Raw genomic sequence first — 16178 nt, 5'->3', positions numbered from 1 at the left:
TTAAAACAGTTGTACTCCATCTTAAAGCCTTTTCTGTATTATTAAAATTATTCTTACTGTTTACATGGAGCACCTGATTAATGTTTGATCCAAAGCATCAAACCTAAAATCCAAATCCTGTCTTCCCTGAGTGGGGAGTATCTCCATGAAGGTGATGTTCACTGAAATTAGATGTCTAAACTAGACAGAAACACAAGTAATGAGAATATTTGCCTTATTCTTTTTTTTTGTCTAAAAGACTAATAACTGATAATTACAAATGCTGAGCAATTGAAGCTCACATCATTGACTTCAGTATGATATGTTCTTCACCACCTCTGCAAGCTCTAGGTTTCAGCCTTTTCTGCATTGTGCATTCTTAGATGGTTTGTTAAATTTAGTTCAAAACACAACCTGCATATCTTCAGTCTGTTCTTTCCTTGCTCTGGTGGTTAAAACAACACTGTAGAAAACAGAAGCATTTTCAAGACACATGCTGAGTATGAAGGAAAGAGCAGGGAAATAGATTTTGGTTTCTTTCTGATGAACATTAACATCCCTTTTGTAAAACTATCTTCAAGATCTATTTTGTTTTGTTTTTTCTCGTATGTAGTCATGTGTTTTTATAAAACATTTTGTCTGGAAAGCAAATGAGGAACACAGGGATACATCATTTTATGTAAAATGTAGGTTAATTCTTTGAATTCTCTCAGATTACAGGCTACTGTGTGTGTTCACAGGCTACTGTTTGCATTTATCATACCCTTATGGAAGTAACATGAGTGTCTCAATGTCTGTGATTCAGACCTTTTGCACTTGTCTGTTTCTGACACAAGCAAATGTAAAATCCATATCTGATTTAAACTGCAAAATCCAGAGCCGTAGGCACTTCTAGAAAATTGAATTAGAAAGCATAACTGTATTATTTATGAGTCTTAAGCTGAAAAATTTGTATACGTGTCATTTTAATTGAAAGGCTCCTCAGGTATTTAGAAATGTTTACAGCTTTTTACCCCATAATAATCTCAGCTGTAAAAGTAGTTTATATTAATTGCAACTTTTTAGGGGGAGTCCTTGTTTTAGTGTGCATGAGACTATAAAATTACCTGCATTTGCAGAGGCTGTTGGAAGTTGCTTGGGAGAAATTGGTCCCATGGATTTCTCCACCATAGCTCTTCAGCGTGCTGAAAATGTACTGGATTCTAAAGCAGCTGACCTTCTTGAAAATAAAGAACTTCAGTGGGTCTTCATAATGTTAACTCAAATAAATATTGCTTTAACAGATAATTGGTAAGTATACTTATTTATTTAATGTATTTAGTTCAAAGCTTAATGGGAGCCATTAAGTTGTTCCTTGTTCAAATCACCTCAGAGTAACACTCTGAAAGTGTAATTAACACCTGTTAATGTCCAACCATGTTGTTCTTCGAGGCTCAGGTTACTTATCCAGTCAAGCTTAGATGTTTCCTAGAAATTCTATAGTCGGACTCGAGCCGGAGAGTGTCTTCTGTGCTGTAGAGGATAGCGGGAGTGCTGTGGAGTAAATACTGAGGCTGTGCTTTATGACACAATATGCAATGGCGTATCTTAGTCCAAAATTTTCTGATTTAATGGACATGTTAGACTGTGGAATTATTTGTCTTTTATGTTTATAAAGGTGATTTTGAAAATAAAATATCTGAATGAAATTAATAATTAGGGCATTGTATATGTTATTCTTTCAGTATTGATGTTAGAGCTGCTGCTGTTTCCTGTTTGAAAAACATACTAGCCACCAAATCTGGCAGTGAATTTTGGGAAGATTATAAAAATAAAGCTGATCCCCTGTTAATCTATCTACAGCCTTTCAGAATGCCTAGGAAAAAGGTACTTCTTCTGACATACCTTATTTATATGGCATATGCAGTAGAGAAAACATAAAAATATATATTTTAAAAATAAGTAAATTTTAAAATATTTTTGAGATAGGCTGATGAATGCAACATTTGGACTTCTCATTCATCTGCAAATGTGATTGCTTTTGTACATCTGTTTTTCCTTTCTGTTTCAGCATTTGCAGCTTCTTCACATAGGAAATTACCAATTTGATATTAGAAAGCTGTCTACTCTGATTATTATTAGACAGACAATTTTTTATTTCTACTTGGTAATCTAATACATTCTTTCTCAGGATCCCAGTATAATTTGATGCAAAAACTTAGTGAAAAATAGGTCATAAAAAAGGGTGCATAATTAACAATAAATCAGATATTTCCTAATTTTCAAACTTTTGATTTATATCCTAAATTTGATGTCTAGTGTGGCCTCGTTGATGTTATCAGTGAAATTTTATTTTTAATACTTTCACATTTCCTTGGAAAACTTTACATTTACATGAACAAAATTGGTATTGTCAATCACTTAAAGCACAGTTAATATTTAATATGTTTTAATCTGTGCAGATTACAGTATGGTTTTTTAAATGCCACAGAATTTGTTTATATTTGCAATATATATTTTTTTTCCTTCTAGTTTTTTGTAGTACCTGCTAATGACAGGGAAGCTTCTGTAGAAACTTTGGATGACACAAACCTGTGGATTCCTTTGGGAGAAAATCATGAGACCTGGATCAAGCGCCTGACTAGTTCAATACTGGACAGTGGAGGTGTGCAAAATGAAGTTCTCCAGTTAATGAAGCCGCTATGTGAGGTGAGCTAAATTTTATGCATGTATATATGTGTAGGTATGTGTGTTGTGATGCACAAAAATATATGATTACTCATCTTGATAGCAAATAGTAATTTCTGCTATTAAGTTACTACTTTTTCTTAACAGTAATTTAGATCCTTTGTAGTCAGATATTGCAGATACCCACAAAATACACTCTTGAAATACAAGATTTCAGACAAAATTGTAAACATAGATGAACATTATATAACTACTTCAACTGAAAGCCAGCGTAGCCCTATTGAGTGGTTTACATTTTCCACATTACATGTTCTTTCTCAAGAATCACATGTTTTCCTTAGCAGCTGCTGTGCATGATTGTTTTCTAGGTGAAAACAGACTTGTGTCAAACATTGCTGCCATACCTGATTCATGATATCCTTCTTCATGACTCAGATGAATCTTGGAGAAATCTTTTGTCAGTTCATATCCAGAAGTTTTTTACAGCCTGTTGCAGATGTGCCGCATCTAGTAGATCTACTACACCTCCAAATTCTGATTCAGGTAATGGCATAAAATTTTTGTTTCAGCTGAAAGAGAGATTCTGGCTATGAAAAAAATTATCTTCTGACATGAAACATATGATGCACACTTGTAGTCACACAGAGTTTCAGAAGCTTCTGTCCAATTGTTTGATCTTTTCAGTGGAGATACCAGTAATTTTGAAGCTGTTCATTGACAGCACCCAAGTAGTTTCTTCTGCATAGCTTCTTTCCTTATTCACAACTGGATAATGTTTATTACCTCCTGAATTTAGATGTCATCCAATGTTGTGTGCTGCAAGACTGAGTCTTGGACTGTCTCTCAAAATGTCTAATCGTCAGTTAAATACTTCTCTTACTCAAATAAGAGAGATTAAAGGCAGTTTTCACCTGGATTTTCCCCATCGATTAACCCTTGCTTCAACTTCTGACTAATGTTGATAATGGTCTCCCTGTACATTCAAAAGACCTGTTCCATTGCAGCAGAACGAAAGGAAGTTGTAACAAAAAGAACTGCAGCCGAGTGTGAGTAATGCAGTAAATTCCATTAAAAACAAAGCACCTTCTAATCAAGCTGGCTGGTGTTTCACCAAAGGAAGGAGTCTGTACAATGTCTTGCAACCTCTTTGCAGGCAAGTCATGCAAACTTCAGGTTGCCAGATTGGTAAAGGAACCCTTAGTATTGCATTTTGTAGTAAGAGTGGTGTAAATAAGCCTAATGATAGTAGGTGTATTTTAAGGTACGTCTTGTAGATGCTGACTAGCCTGGCCAGAAAGACTAGAGCAGTATTCTTTGATCTTTTTTAAGTCAGATAACAAGCGGTTCCCACAATCCAGATATTTTTGTTATTGTCCTACTTTGTAAGACAGAAAAGGATTAACAATTTCCTATTCCCTTACTGTAAGCAGCCAGGGAAACTGCTGCACAAATTTATCATGGATGTACAGACTAACCCAAAATGTGCTATGAAATGTATGAAGGGATTGTTCTAAGTTTTATAAACTTGCAGTTAGTTCAGTCACACTGATGAGCAAATGATAGAGGCCTCTTCAAAGATTGTGATTCTATGGGTGGAATCTTATTGAGGCAATAAGAGCAAAATAAAGGACATGTAAAAGCTTTAAATGGAATTCTTCAGGTGAAAAACTGTCCTGGTACCAAAAAAAACCATACATGAAGTAGTACAAAGCTCATTGCTGGGGAGTTGTTAGAGATAAACTGGAGGTTCATTAGCCAACAGAGCAAAGATATGTAAATTCCAAAGTTGGAATGACAGAACGTCAACAGTATTCAAAATAAAAATTCTCTTCAAGGAGAAACTCTTACTGTATCAAAAGAAGGAGAAAAATATCCCTAGAAAACCTGGATAAATTTCATTCCAATCCACCAGGATCCAAACTGAGGCAAAGACCAAGCAGTTAGACATGAGAGAGTTGAGTGCTTCTGAACAAGAGACTTCCTGTTGATCTATTTTGATGTGCAAGTTCTAGGAATTGGCTGTTCATCTTGGCAGTTCAAAGCGTAAACAGTGTGAACATCATGCCAATCACTGAGAAATCACTGCCTGAGAAACCAAACCTAATCATAAATTGCCAACTGACTGACAAGGGTCAGACCCACCAAACTAAAAATGAACAGTATTTTGGACTTATTGTATGTCGGTCTGGCCAGAATCATGTCAGTTGGATCTATTACTTTGCAGAAGAGAGGTAATTTTTTTGTTGAATGAATCTTTCAGAATACCTGTTGAGTTATTTCTCCTTAGAATTTAGAATGGAAAGTAAGTGTTCTTCATTTCTGTTTGGTGGAACACACGAAATGCCCGCATGCTTTTTTTTTTTTTTTTCTGTGGCTTTTGCTTTATTTAGGGGAAATTTCTAGCTCTGCATCTTACTTCAGTGTAGTAGTAATCAAATAATCAATCCTTTGCTTACTCTTTTGCTGTTTCTTGCTTCTTGTAGTTTATAAATTTAAAATGTTCAGAAAAATGAAAAAGTTATTAACCCAATGACCAGAACACAACCTGTAGTTATCTGATTTTTTTTTTAATCCAGAAGCAAGGCATAGAAATATGAATTCTTTAAAAATGTGTGTCTGTGTGTGGGAGGTAGTGTTTTTTGTATAAGCATACACACTCTATAAAATCTACAGTAAAGCTACTGATAAGTACTTCTGTGGCTCTGGAATAACTTTATATGGCTCAAGCCTCAAGGAAGAGGTATGCTACACAGCTTTGTGCAATGATGTTGGATCATCTCTGAATTCTATAAGAAGAAATAGAATCAAATTATTAATGCAAAGATAGTTTGATAAAGGAAATTGCAGTATTAAATGACTGTAATGCCACTACCATCATATAAGGAGGGGAAATATATTCTGTGAAAAACTATTAATTTAATTTTGGAAGTGCCATCCATGGAAGCTTTTAATTATTTTCTTGAGTACAAAATATGCCTTTTTATTTTATAAATGGATATGTCATAACAAAAGTTCATTGTATTCTTCCTTTTGAAATACACATCCCAGAGCAAGAAACCCATAATTTTAGAAGTTTGGATAAAGTATCTCGAAGAGCCATGCTTGCTGTTGTCGACTACTTAAGAAGACAAAAGAGGTGAATTACAGCTCTCCAAAATGTTGCTTTAATTAAATTATGACTGTTCTAAGATCTGTTGACGCTCTGGATTAAGGAAGAAGGATGTGGTAGAGAACATGTCAGTTGAAAGAATGAAGATACAGTAGTGACCTTGCATTTGTTACAGAAGTGATATGACTAGCCTTAAAGGGTTCTAAATATACTGAAGGAGTTTTCTAAAAACTTTTTGCCTGATAAACTTTTTGTGGTATGGGTTTTGGGGGGGCTAAGATACAGTTAGCCTTTGGAAGGTTTTATAGTTAGGTTGGATTAATTTTGTTTAATGTTAGAGAGAAGGTCTGTTACAGCAATATTAAAGTCTTTATTTAATCAGATCTCTTTCAGGTACAGTTTTTGATGACAGCTTCTGGCTAGATCTGAATTATCTTGAGGTTGCTATAGCAGCGCAGTCTTGCGCTGCTCACTTCACAGCCTTGCTCTACGCAGAAATCTACGCAGACAAGATAAATATAGACAAACAGCGAGAAAGGTACAAGGTTTGAGGAATGCAGTTTCTTGACATTTCTGGTAAAATGGATCATATTTTGTGTGTCCCAGTAGTGTTTGTTATGTGAAAAGTCAAGGCAACTTTAAAAAAAACTCATCAGGTGTGTGTATTGACCTGGAAAATATTTATAGCAGTCCTTGAATGTGATCGCAACCTTGCTAGTTTCCTAGTTGTGACACACTCAAATTAATGTCATTTTGATTTCTAACCAGAAAGTTTTCTTTAGTAGTGTGAGTTCTAGAGGAACTTCACTAAAGCTAATGCTTCCAAATACTAAAATGTATTGAATCTCACTTTCTAATTTGAACACTTCTCTGATTCTATTCCTCATAGTTAATAGTGTACTAGTGGTTAAATTATGGCCAGAAGTGTATCAAGGGGAGAAAGAAACCACAGAAGGATGGGTAGAGCTGAATGATCCTTGTAGAGGGAGTTATTTTTGTGTTCTGGTCTAGCAAGATCAAAATATGGAACTAGTTTACTAGCTTCATTTTGGCGACAACTAACTCTAAGGCAGTGAATGTATAACAAAAGTATGGTTGTAAGCATATATATTATGTAGCTGCTTTTATTCTTTCCCAGAAGAGAGCATTCTTGCTTCAGGCATTCACAAATGCAATTTGATTTAATAAAAGATTAGACATTACAAGGTGGGATTTTTTTTTTCTCTGAAAAGCCACCTTGATGTTGAAATCCCTTGGTGTTGATATTCCCAGTTTAGCTGATCGCCGTTGTCATTCTGGTGGAGAGCCATTTTGAATAACCTGGGGATATGACAGGCCTGATCTTGCGTTTGGTGTTTGTGCTTCTTACTTCTTAAATGTTGTTTCAGAATGTCTTAGTTCTTTGTATGTAATTTCATTTAATTTTACTGGTTGAAACATTTTTTTAGGTCGTCTTTGAAAGCAGCTAAAAGTTTGACATTTGAAGAAGAAAGTCAAAGAACAACTATTACTGTTTTGAATGAAAAAAGTAAAGAAGAAACTGGCATAAGTTTACAGGTACATGTGTGTGCTTCATAATCTGAAAGCAAACCTTCCCATATAATTAAAATTAAGAGTAGGTTTCATCTGAGCTGAAGGCAGATCTAGTTGAACTTCAAAAACTGTATTTGAAAATTCTCATTCTCTAATTCAAAGTGAACTGAATGGCCTTGCTGGGCAAGTTAAATTGAGTGTTCATTCACCTAAAAAACTAATTAACTGGCAAATTTTAAATGGCAGCAAAGCAGACTTCATTCCCCGAAAGAACTGACCTCATGGTGGTAACCAGCCAAGTATTTTTCAGTTTGTTTTGTCAGAGATATGTTCATTGCAGATTAGCAAGTGGTATAGCAAGTTGTAATAATCAAAACCAAAGTAGTATAGTCTCTTACAAGTTTTTTTGATACATAAAATCTGATTCAGTAGCCTTGTCTAATTTACTTCTTCCCATAGTTCATTATTCCAGAACTGTGCTTGTATACCTTTAAAATGCATTGCTCAGCTGGTTATGTCTGATGCTCATTCAGTACTACTGCCTTTTGCTTTTCAACCAGTCCACCTAAGGCGCAGTGCTGTTTTTTTAGTAACTTAGCAGTGAAGTTAGGTAGTCCTGAAGAGTTTTGCTAGACTACAAAACTTTTCATCCTGTGGTACTCAGATACTGCATAAAGGAAAATTAAGCAATGATAACAACATGTTACATGGAAATACTTTTGTTTATAAGCTTACATGATATGTATAAAACTCACTTGAACTGCCCCCAGAAGAAATAATTCTTTGTTTTATGGTGCATGTTCCAGGACCTTCTCATGGACATATATAGAAGCATTGGAGAACCTGACAGTCTCTATGGCTGTGGTGGAGGAAGAATGTTACAGCCATTAGCACGGTATAATTTATTAATGTTCTTATGTTCTTTAAAGTCATTGCTTTCATTTTTTAGTAAGGAACTTAAATTGAAAACTTCTTGTTAACTTAAAACAGGATTAGAACATATGAGCATGAAGCAGTATGGGAGAAAGCCCTTGTAACGTATGACCTTGAGACGAGCCTCTCTCCATCTACTCGCCAGGCAGGAATAATAGAGGTAATTTTATTTTATAACAGGGAATTAGTGTAGGAATTGATATCCATTGTACTGAGAGTCATTTGTAGTAAATGCAAAATTATTTTAGGACTAAAACAGATGTCTTTAGTCATCAAGTCCAGCCCACTGTCATATGCTTCCAAACTGTATAAGACAACACAGTGTTTGTCCTGAAGACATTACGGCTAATAGTCCTCTTGTCACTCACCCGAAATCCCTGTTTTGGGTAATGGATTTTGTGAAATATTTCAAAATAAATGTAATTTTATGCAGAATTTGGCCAGCTCCTAAAATGACAGGTTATAAAAAGTAATGTAATTGGGTTATTTTTGCCATCTTATTCTTTAAACCTATCCATTATGGCAGCTATCTCACTGAAACGGTGGTATTTCTGATAAAATAAATAAGTAAATATAATTGATATTGTCTTGTTTTGATCCCTTAAAAGTATGTTGCTTTTTTTAGCCTAAAGAAGTTTGCACCAGTTCTGTAATAACATAGCACAGGTATATCTGTGTTTCCCCTCATTTCATTTTCCTATGGTACTTTACTTTTCCTACCCCAAATTATTTAGTATCATTGTTAAAATTCCATTGTGTTTCTCCTTCATAGTGGCTGCGCACATAACCTGGGTAAGTGGTCACAATTATAAAGTCATTATAATCTTCAAACAGATAGGAGTTTAGGAGTTGTGGGAAATTTTTTCAAACCCCACCAGGAAAAACAGTTCATTAAGAAGTAAAACCAGTTTTGGCTTACTACCCAGGAGTTATGGAGAAACATGAGCAGATAGTTCATTTGAAACACAACATAGAAATTGATTTCAAAGAATGCAAGCCACAGGAGTGCTGAAACCATTTTTCTGGGGTTGCAGGTATCAATAGTGTGTGTGATTAGTAGTCTTATGAAAAAGTTTTCACCTTACACAGTGCTGAGTTTATGGTTCTGCCTTATACCTGCAAAGGCTTTTTTGTTTCCAGAGGTAAAACCAAGCCTTTTAAAAAAAACAGTTCAGTTTATGAAATAAGGAAAACCAACTTTCAGTAATTTTGTTAATTCCAGGCTTTGCAGAATTTTGGGCTTTGCCACACTCTTTCCATGTATTTAAAAGGACTGGAACATGAAAACACTGAGTGGTGTGCGGAACTACAGGAAATACGCTACCAGGCAGCATGGAGGAATATGCAGTGGGGCCACATCTCTTCTGTCAAGTAAACTGATTTACCTTTTTGCTAGCTCTTTAAGTGAAAGGCAATAGTTTCAGTTCCAAGCAAAAAGACAACATTAGAATATAATTTCTTTGAAGCAGGTCACCTAATTTATCTTAATCACTGAATTGAAAAACAGTCGTCTTCACTTAGACCTGGCTGTTTTGTATGCACATCACTTTTCATTTTCCTGGGAATCTATACACAGTTGATTCTTCTTTTTGTTCAATAACAATAAACTGAAATTTTCCATTTTTGACTCACAGAGATGTCTGAAGTACATATGAGAGACAGATAGTTTTTAATGTTTAATTTATAAGCAAATGGGGAAAATACTACTTGATAAGTCACAAGATGTTATGAAGACCTGGGTAAGCAAACGCCAGTGTTGATTCATGGCTGCTCCCTCATAAGGAGTAATCTCCCTTGTGTAATGCCTGGCGTTAGTTATTTCATATGACTGGCCAGGATATAGGGTGAACTAGTACAGCTACATCATCGCATATTTTAGAGGAATACAGAATAGATTGACTAGATTTTGGCAAAAGCAGAAGTTACGTGATGGGGTCTTCAGTAACTGCTTCTACGTTAACTTCTAGTAGTCAGGAGAATGGAGGATTTTTCTCCTAAGACTCTTACAGAGAGATGGCTCTGGGGAACATACTCTTGGTATGTCTTAAGATCATTGTTTAGAAGCACCTGGAGGACTTCACAGACATATGCTGTTGAAGGGCATATGCCATGCCACAATCAGAACAAACTTCATATAGGTGGGCTCTTTTTGTCCCTGGGTTAGGGTCTGTATAAACCTGTTTGGTTATAAACCTCTTAGGTAAATAGAATATTCAGCTTTAACACAGGAGAAGAAAAAGAACATGTAAGATGAAAAGAGAGAGAATGAGATGGCAGGAAAGAGGAGGGTCAAGGAGAAGAAGAAAGAAAAGTGAAAAGGGCAAAGAGAACATTAAATTGATCACTATAGGTTTTTAAGCCTTCCAATTTTCTTTATTTGTTTCTTTTTAAAAATATTTTTGAAGTTAAATGTAAAAAATTTTTGATTCTGAACAGAAGTTGTATCCATACCATAGTATATATCTTCCAGCATAATACTGTGAGAAACATGTTATGATTAAATTTTACTTGCGCACCTGGTTTTGTGTTGTGTTTTTGATACAACCTTGAATATATTCTCTGTATTCCAAAAGTTTTGACAATTACTGTTTTTTCTTCATTTTAACAGAACAGCTTGGATGTATAAAATACTAAATTAATTTTAAATTTAAAGGATTTAATTATTATTTTTATCATGCAAAACAGCAATCCATCCAACTGCAGAAAATGTACCACTAAAAATATTTGTCATAAAGATAAAACTGACTTCTTTGTAGAGAAATGTAATTTTCCTTTTATTTTATGTTACTTTGATTTTTAAGAGATGAGACAGGAAGACCAGGGTACCATGAATCATTGTATGATGCTCTTCAGTCTTTACAAGATAAGGAATTCTCTGCTTTCTATGATGGTCTTAAAGATGCCAGGTAACTGTATGCAAATATTCTGCTGTTAGAGAGAGTGTGTGTGTGTAGTAACAAGTCATGTATGAAAGACTATTATGGGGTTTTATGGGCTTGAATAAAGACTTATGCATAAAATAAAATTAGTACTTCTGAACTGCAACTTAATTTCTAAGTTGTTTTTTTTTTTAACTTAAATTTGTCTTATGTGCATATACAATTTGTGTGCTAATTGAAGATACATTTCCTGTAGTATACATCCCTTACTTTCCAGTCCTCTTAAGTGGATTTGAACCTGATTACTCTTCTTTAGCTGAGCTGTCACATAGGCTTTGGAGTTTATATATGCTTACCATGTTTTCATTTGTTGACAAACCTAAGATTTTGAACTTTATTGGTAATACAAAATAATTCTGAACTGAATAGTTTTGCTGTTTAAATTCTGTTCACTGTATGGAAATTATGTTATGGATATTTGGACTTACATGTGGATATTAAAAAAATTAATTTACTATTTCTCTGTTAAATCCATAGAGTGAATGAAGTAGAAGAGCTGTGCAAAGGCAGTCTTGAGTCTGTTTATTCATTATATCCAACTCTCTGCAGACTACAGCTAATTGGAGAGTTGGAAAATATAGGTCTGCTGTTCTCCAGGTATTTTTTTAAGCTTGTCTCATACTTCTTTCTCAGTTTTCAGGATTTTTGGTAGATGAAGTCTAGCACAGCAATAAAACAACCTCACAAATTTTATTCATGAACATCTCAAACTTAATCTTAAAAATTATATGGATTTTAGCTTTCCTATGTGAAGACAAATCTAGATTCTCTTTATTTCCAGACATATTTATTTGTGGTCTAGTTTTAATTATTTTATATTATGCCAATATTGCATTTTAAAGAATTGTTTTCTTTCCTTTGAGTTCTGGCATACTCTAAGGTGGCAGTCGTATCTCCTAGCCTTTGGTTTACTAAAGCGACTGAGTCATTCCGTCCCAGTTTCCTTTCTAAAAACGTTTTCCATTTTCTTGATGATACCTGCAGATCTACTGAAAGTTGTTTCAGTTTGAATCACTTTCTTCATGGACTGATATTACCATCAGTATTGTACCTGAATTCTTAACATTCCTTGTTAATCACAGGAAGATATTTATCTCTGTAGTGCTATTGACATTGAATTTTTTCTGCTACAGTTTTATCAGTTTGGTTGCTTAGTCATCCTACAGTCATTTAGCATGTCCAGGACCTTATGAACCATTGCTATTTGCAGTTAATGAATTGCTTAAGAAAATAATACATATAATGGCAACCTACACAGCTGCAGCTTCACAGTTTGGAATTTGTTCTTATATTAATCCATATACGACTATATAGGAATCTTGGTCTTTTATCTTTGAAGTAGCCCTATGTTTGAATGTGATTCCCTTTGCTGATGGACCTTTACACAACAGTTTTTGATGCTTAATCAAGAATGTTTACAGTGGAGTTATCCACCTCACTAATGTTGATCTCTTGATCTTCATTTTTGTTAAAACTGGAAGCCTGCCAGTTTATTCTGCGTATTTATCATTGTAGGGTTTTATGGATTGTTTCTTGGTTTTGAACTGTAGATTGTGATCTACCTCGGTAGTTTGCTTTTGTTACTCACCTTGCATTTCACTGATATTTAGTGAGAACTACTTACAGGTCTTTTTTTTTTTGGTAACAATTACAGATCTGTTACTACTCAACAACTGAATGATACTTACTTGAAATGGCAGAGACAGTCCCAGCTTCTCAAGGACAGTGACTTCCGTTTCCAGGAACCTATCATGGCTCTGCGCACTGTAATTTTGGAGATCTTGCTTGAAAAGGAGAATGAAAATACCAAAAGAGAATGTATTAAAGACATCCTGACCAAACATCTAGTGGAGCTCTCTAGATTGGCAAGAACTGCTAAAAATACACAGGTAACATTCCAGGAAAGATCAGTGACAGGTGTTCAGGTTTTTAGTTTGTAAAGGAACTTCATTTTTTAACAATACTAAAGGTGAAGTGTATGCTGATTCAATGAATCAATTAGTTGGAGACTTAAACTATGTAGAACTTATTCATAAATGGTATTTATGGGCATGTTTCCTGAATTTTGTTCATACCTGTAAGCTACTCTATGGCGTAGAACATAAAAATGAAATTTTTAATGAAGAATGTTCTTAATAGGTCTGTTACTTTATTTTGGTGCAGTTTTATATATCCAGCTTTCACTTGCATCATACTGTCATAGTGTTCCAGAATAAAGCTGCAGAAAGAACTCCATTGCAACTGTATATTTAGTGTTGTCCTCAAGGTTTTATACTCTCAGAACACCATTGCACTGTGGTTAAACTCCATTGCAACTGTATATTTAGTGTTGTCCTCAAGGTTTTATATTCTCAAAACACCATTGCACTGTGGTTAATCTCTCAGTAAATGACTTAATGGGATTTGCAGTGTCAGTGGTTTCTGCAGCTGCTAATTCATTTAAGGTCCAGAGTCAACCTTGGCTTGTTCTAGGTAGTACATCTGGAGGAGTAACTCAACCAGAATTTACAGAGCAACAATATCCTCCAAGAATCTCTGAATAAAATAGGTCCAGCTAAATACATGACCTGGAAAGATGTTTAACACTTCACATATGTGAAACTGCATTAAACTTTGATTTCAGGAAGGTGCCAACTCTTTTTGTGAATAATGATGAAATCAATACAACAGCTGTCTTGGGTTTCATAAATTTGCAAGGTTTCCTCAGTGCCTCTGGAATTGTTTGGAAAAATTACTGCTTCAGAATTTTTTCTCTCATGCCTGCCCAGCCACTAACACTGTGGTGACGAGTGTCCTGTATGAGCCTCAACAGAGAATTTTTTTTTCCACTTTGGTTTTTATTTACAGAAAAGGATAAAAATTGGGGCAGCATATTTTGGGAGGATTAGAACGTTCTGAAAAATTGAGCCAGTGTGTTTCTGAAAACAGTATAGTTCCAGCCTCTTGAGTGTTGTAGGTCATGTGTAACCTCTGTGGCATACTTCTGGGTCTTATCAGTCTTTCAAGCCATGGGATGATAACCCTTTCCTTTTGGCATACTAGTAGTTCACAACAGTAAGTGTCTGGATGTCAAAAAGTTTTTGAGGAAGCGCTCTTTGCAACTAATGGCTTTTACTCCTCTTTGGTGCCACTCCCATCTGTCAGGGGAAGGAAGAGAGTGCCATACAGAATCATCACTAGCCGCTAACTGAAGTACCCAAACTTACATGGTCATTTATAGGCATTCTTACATTTTAATTGTTTACCTTGCTTATTTAGGAGTTTGATTGATTTGGTTATTGATTGGACAACTTGCACAAATACACTTTAGTCTCGATCTTTGACATTATTAAAAAGATAGTTTGCTCTTTGTACTATCATAGTGATACTAGATTACTAAATTATGAGGATATTACTTCACCAGTGATACAAGTGAAGAGGTAGGCGTACAAAAGAATTAGTGTATGGTGGTGCCATTTTTCTTATTATTTTTCTTCAGTCTCTTAGGATGCAAGAATAATCACCAAGCTAAAATTATAAATCCATTATTTCAGTAGGTACTGATTGTATCATTTCTACGCTTTATACCTCCAAGTAACTTAAAGCATTAAACATTGATACTTTATTTTGGGGTTTGTGAAGTTTAATTCCACAGTCCTATTTTTGTTGCAAATCAGGATTTTCTGCAAGTACATAGGAAAAAACTTAATCTCTCTGCTGCAAATAAATTCTTAGCATTGGATAGACAGAATATGCTGCACAAGTAGAGCAAATGAATATGGAGTTTTGTTTTTAAACTTACTGTGAGATACATGTGTTTGACTTAAAGAATTCTTTATCGTTTTTTTTTATTTCAGCTTCCAGAAAGAGCTATGTTTCAGATCAAGCAATACAATCCAACGGGATATGGAGTTTCTGAATGGCAACTAGAAGAAGCTCAGGTTTTCTGGGCTAAAAAGGAAGAGAGTCTTGCACTGAATATTCTTAAAAAGATGATTAAAAAATTAGATGCAGATTGGTTTCAGGTATGTGTTATATAATGTATAAACTTATGGGAATTAAATTATTTAAGATCCTATTTCCACTTTCTGAAGTTTTCCCTTGGAAGCAAATTAAAAGGCTGTCTGCAGTATTACTAAATCTGTTTTGTACTATCAAAATGTCTGAAAGCAAAAAAAAAAAGTATTAGCAAATCTTATCAGGGGTTTTCAAAGCCAGTCTGTTAGAGTGGCAGATGTTAGAATTCATTATTCATTATTTTGCCTCCAGTGCCACCACTGTAAAATATACAGCTTTTTAAAATCAGAGATGATTTCCCTTGACAAAAAATTAACTTGTTTTAAACAAAACTGTTACACAGAAGTGTATCATCTTGTTCAGTGCCAATAGTTAAAGAAACTAATGGCCAAGCAGGATTGTTTAGGCACAGAATCATAGAATTGTTATAGGTTGGAAAAGACTTTTAAGATCATTGAGTCCAACTGTTAACCTAACACTGCCAACTCTGCCACTGACCCGTGTCCCTAAGTGCCACATGTAACACATCTTTTAAATACCTCCAGGGATGCTGACTCAGCTGCTTCCCTGGGCAGCCTGTTCCAATGCTGGACAACCTTCTGGTGAAGAAATTTTTTCCTAATATCCAATCTAAATCTCCCCTGGTGCAACTTGAGGCCATTTCCCCTTGTCCTATCACTTGTTACTTAGGAGAAGAGACCAACACCCACCTCACTCCAGCCTCCTTTCAGGTAGTTGTAGAGAGCGATAAGGTCTCCCCTCAGCCTCCTTTTCAGCAGGCTAAACAACCCCAGTTTCCTCAGCTGCTACTCATAAAACTTGTGTTCTCCAGACACTTCACCAGTTTCATTGCCCATCTTTGGACATGCTCTGGCACCTCAATGTCTTTCTTGTAGTGGGGGACCCAAAACTGAACACAGTATTGGAGGTGCAGACTTGTCAGTGCTGGGACCAATCACTTCCTTACTCCTGCTGGCCACTCTATTTCTGATACATATTGTATTGGGAACTGTAATAGTGTA

General features: G+C 35.2%; 1 protein-coding gene across 4 annotated transcripts in view; it reads left to right on the top strand.

Annotated features, from left to right (window-relative positions):
• Positions 1-16178, top strand: part of ATM (ATM serine/threonine kinase) — an 82953-nt gene that overhangs the window by 43519 nt on the left and 23256 nt on the right. For all 4 annotated transcript variants that reach the window (XM_064441247.1, XM_064441246.1, XM_064441245.1 and 1 more), the window contains 14 exons: positions 1098-1269; positions 1704-1845; positions 2491-2667; positions 3015-3189; positions 5695-5782; positions 6138-6293; positions 7204-7312; positions 8095-8183; positions 8279-8381; positions 9444-9592; positions 11023-11127; positions 11638-11757; positions 12815-13049; positions 14997-15164. In XM_064441247.1, coding sequence (XP_064297317.1) covers positions 1098-1269; positions 1704-1845; positions 2491-2667; positions 3015-3189; positions 5695-5782; positions 6138-6293; positions 7204-7312; positions 8095-8183; positions 8279-8381; positions 9444-9592; positions 11023-11127; positions 11638-11757; positions 12815-13049; positions 14997-15164 — 1988 coding nt within the window. The remainder of the gene's footprint in view (positions 1-1097; positions 1270-1703; positions 1846-2490; positions 2668-3014; positions 3190-5694; positions 5783-6137; positions 6294-7203; positions 7313-8094; positions 8184-8278; positions 8382-9443; positions 9593-11022; positions 11128-11637; positions 11758-12814; positions 13050-14996; positions 15165-16178) is intronic.

The sequence above is a fragment of the Phalacrocorax carbo genome, chromosome 1 (genome assembly GCF_963921805.1).
Source record: "Phalacrocorax carbo chromosome 1, bPhaCar2.1, whole genome shotgun sequence".
NCBI lineage: Eukaryota > Metazoa > Chordata > Aves > Suliformes > Phalacrocoracidae > Phalacrocorax > Phalacrocorax carbo.
The sequence above is the reverse complement of the archived record's forward strand: the minus strand, read 5'-3'. Positions and strand labels throughout refer to the sequence as shown.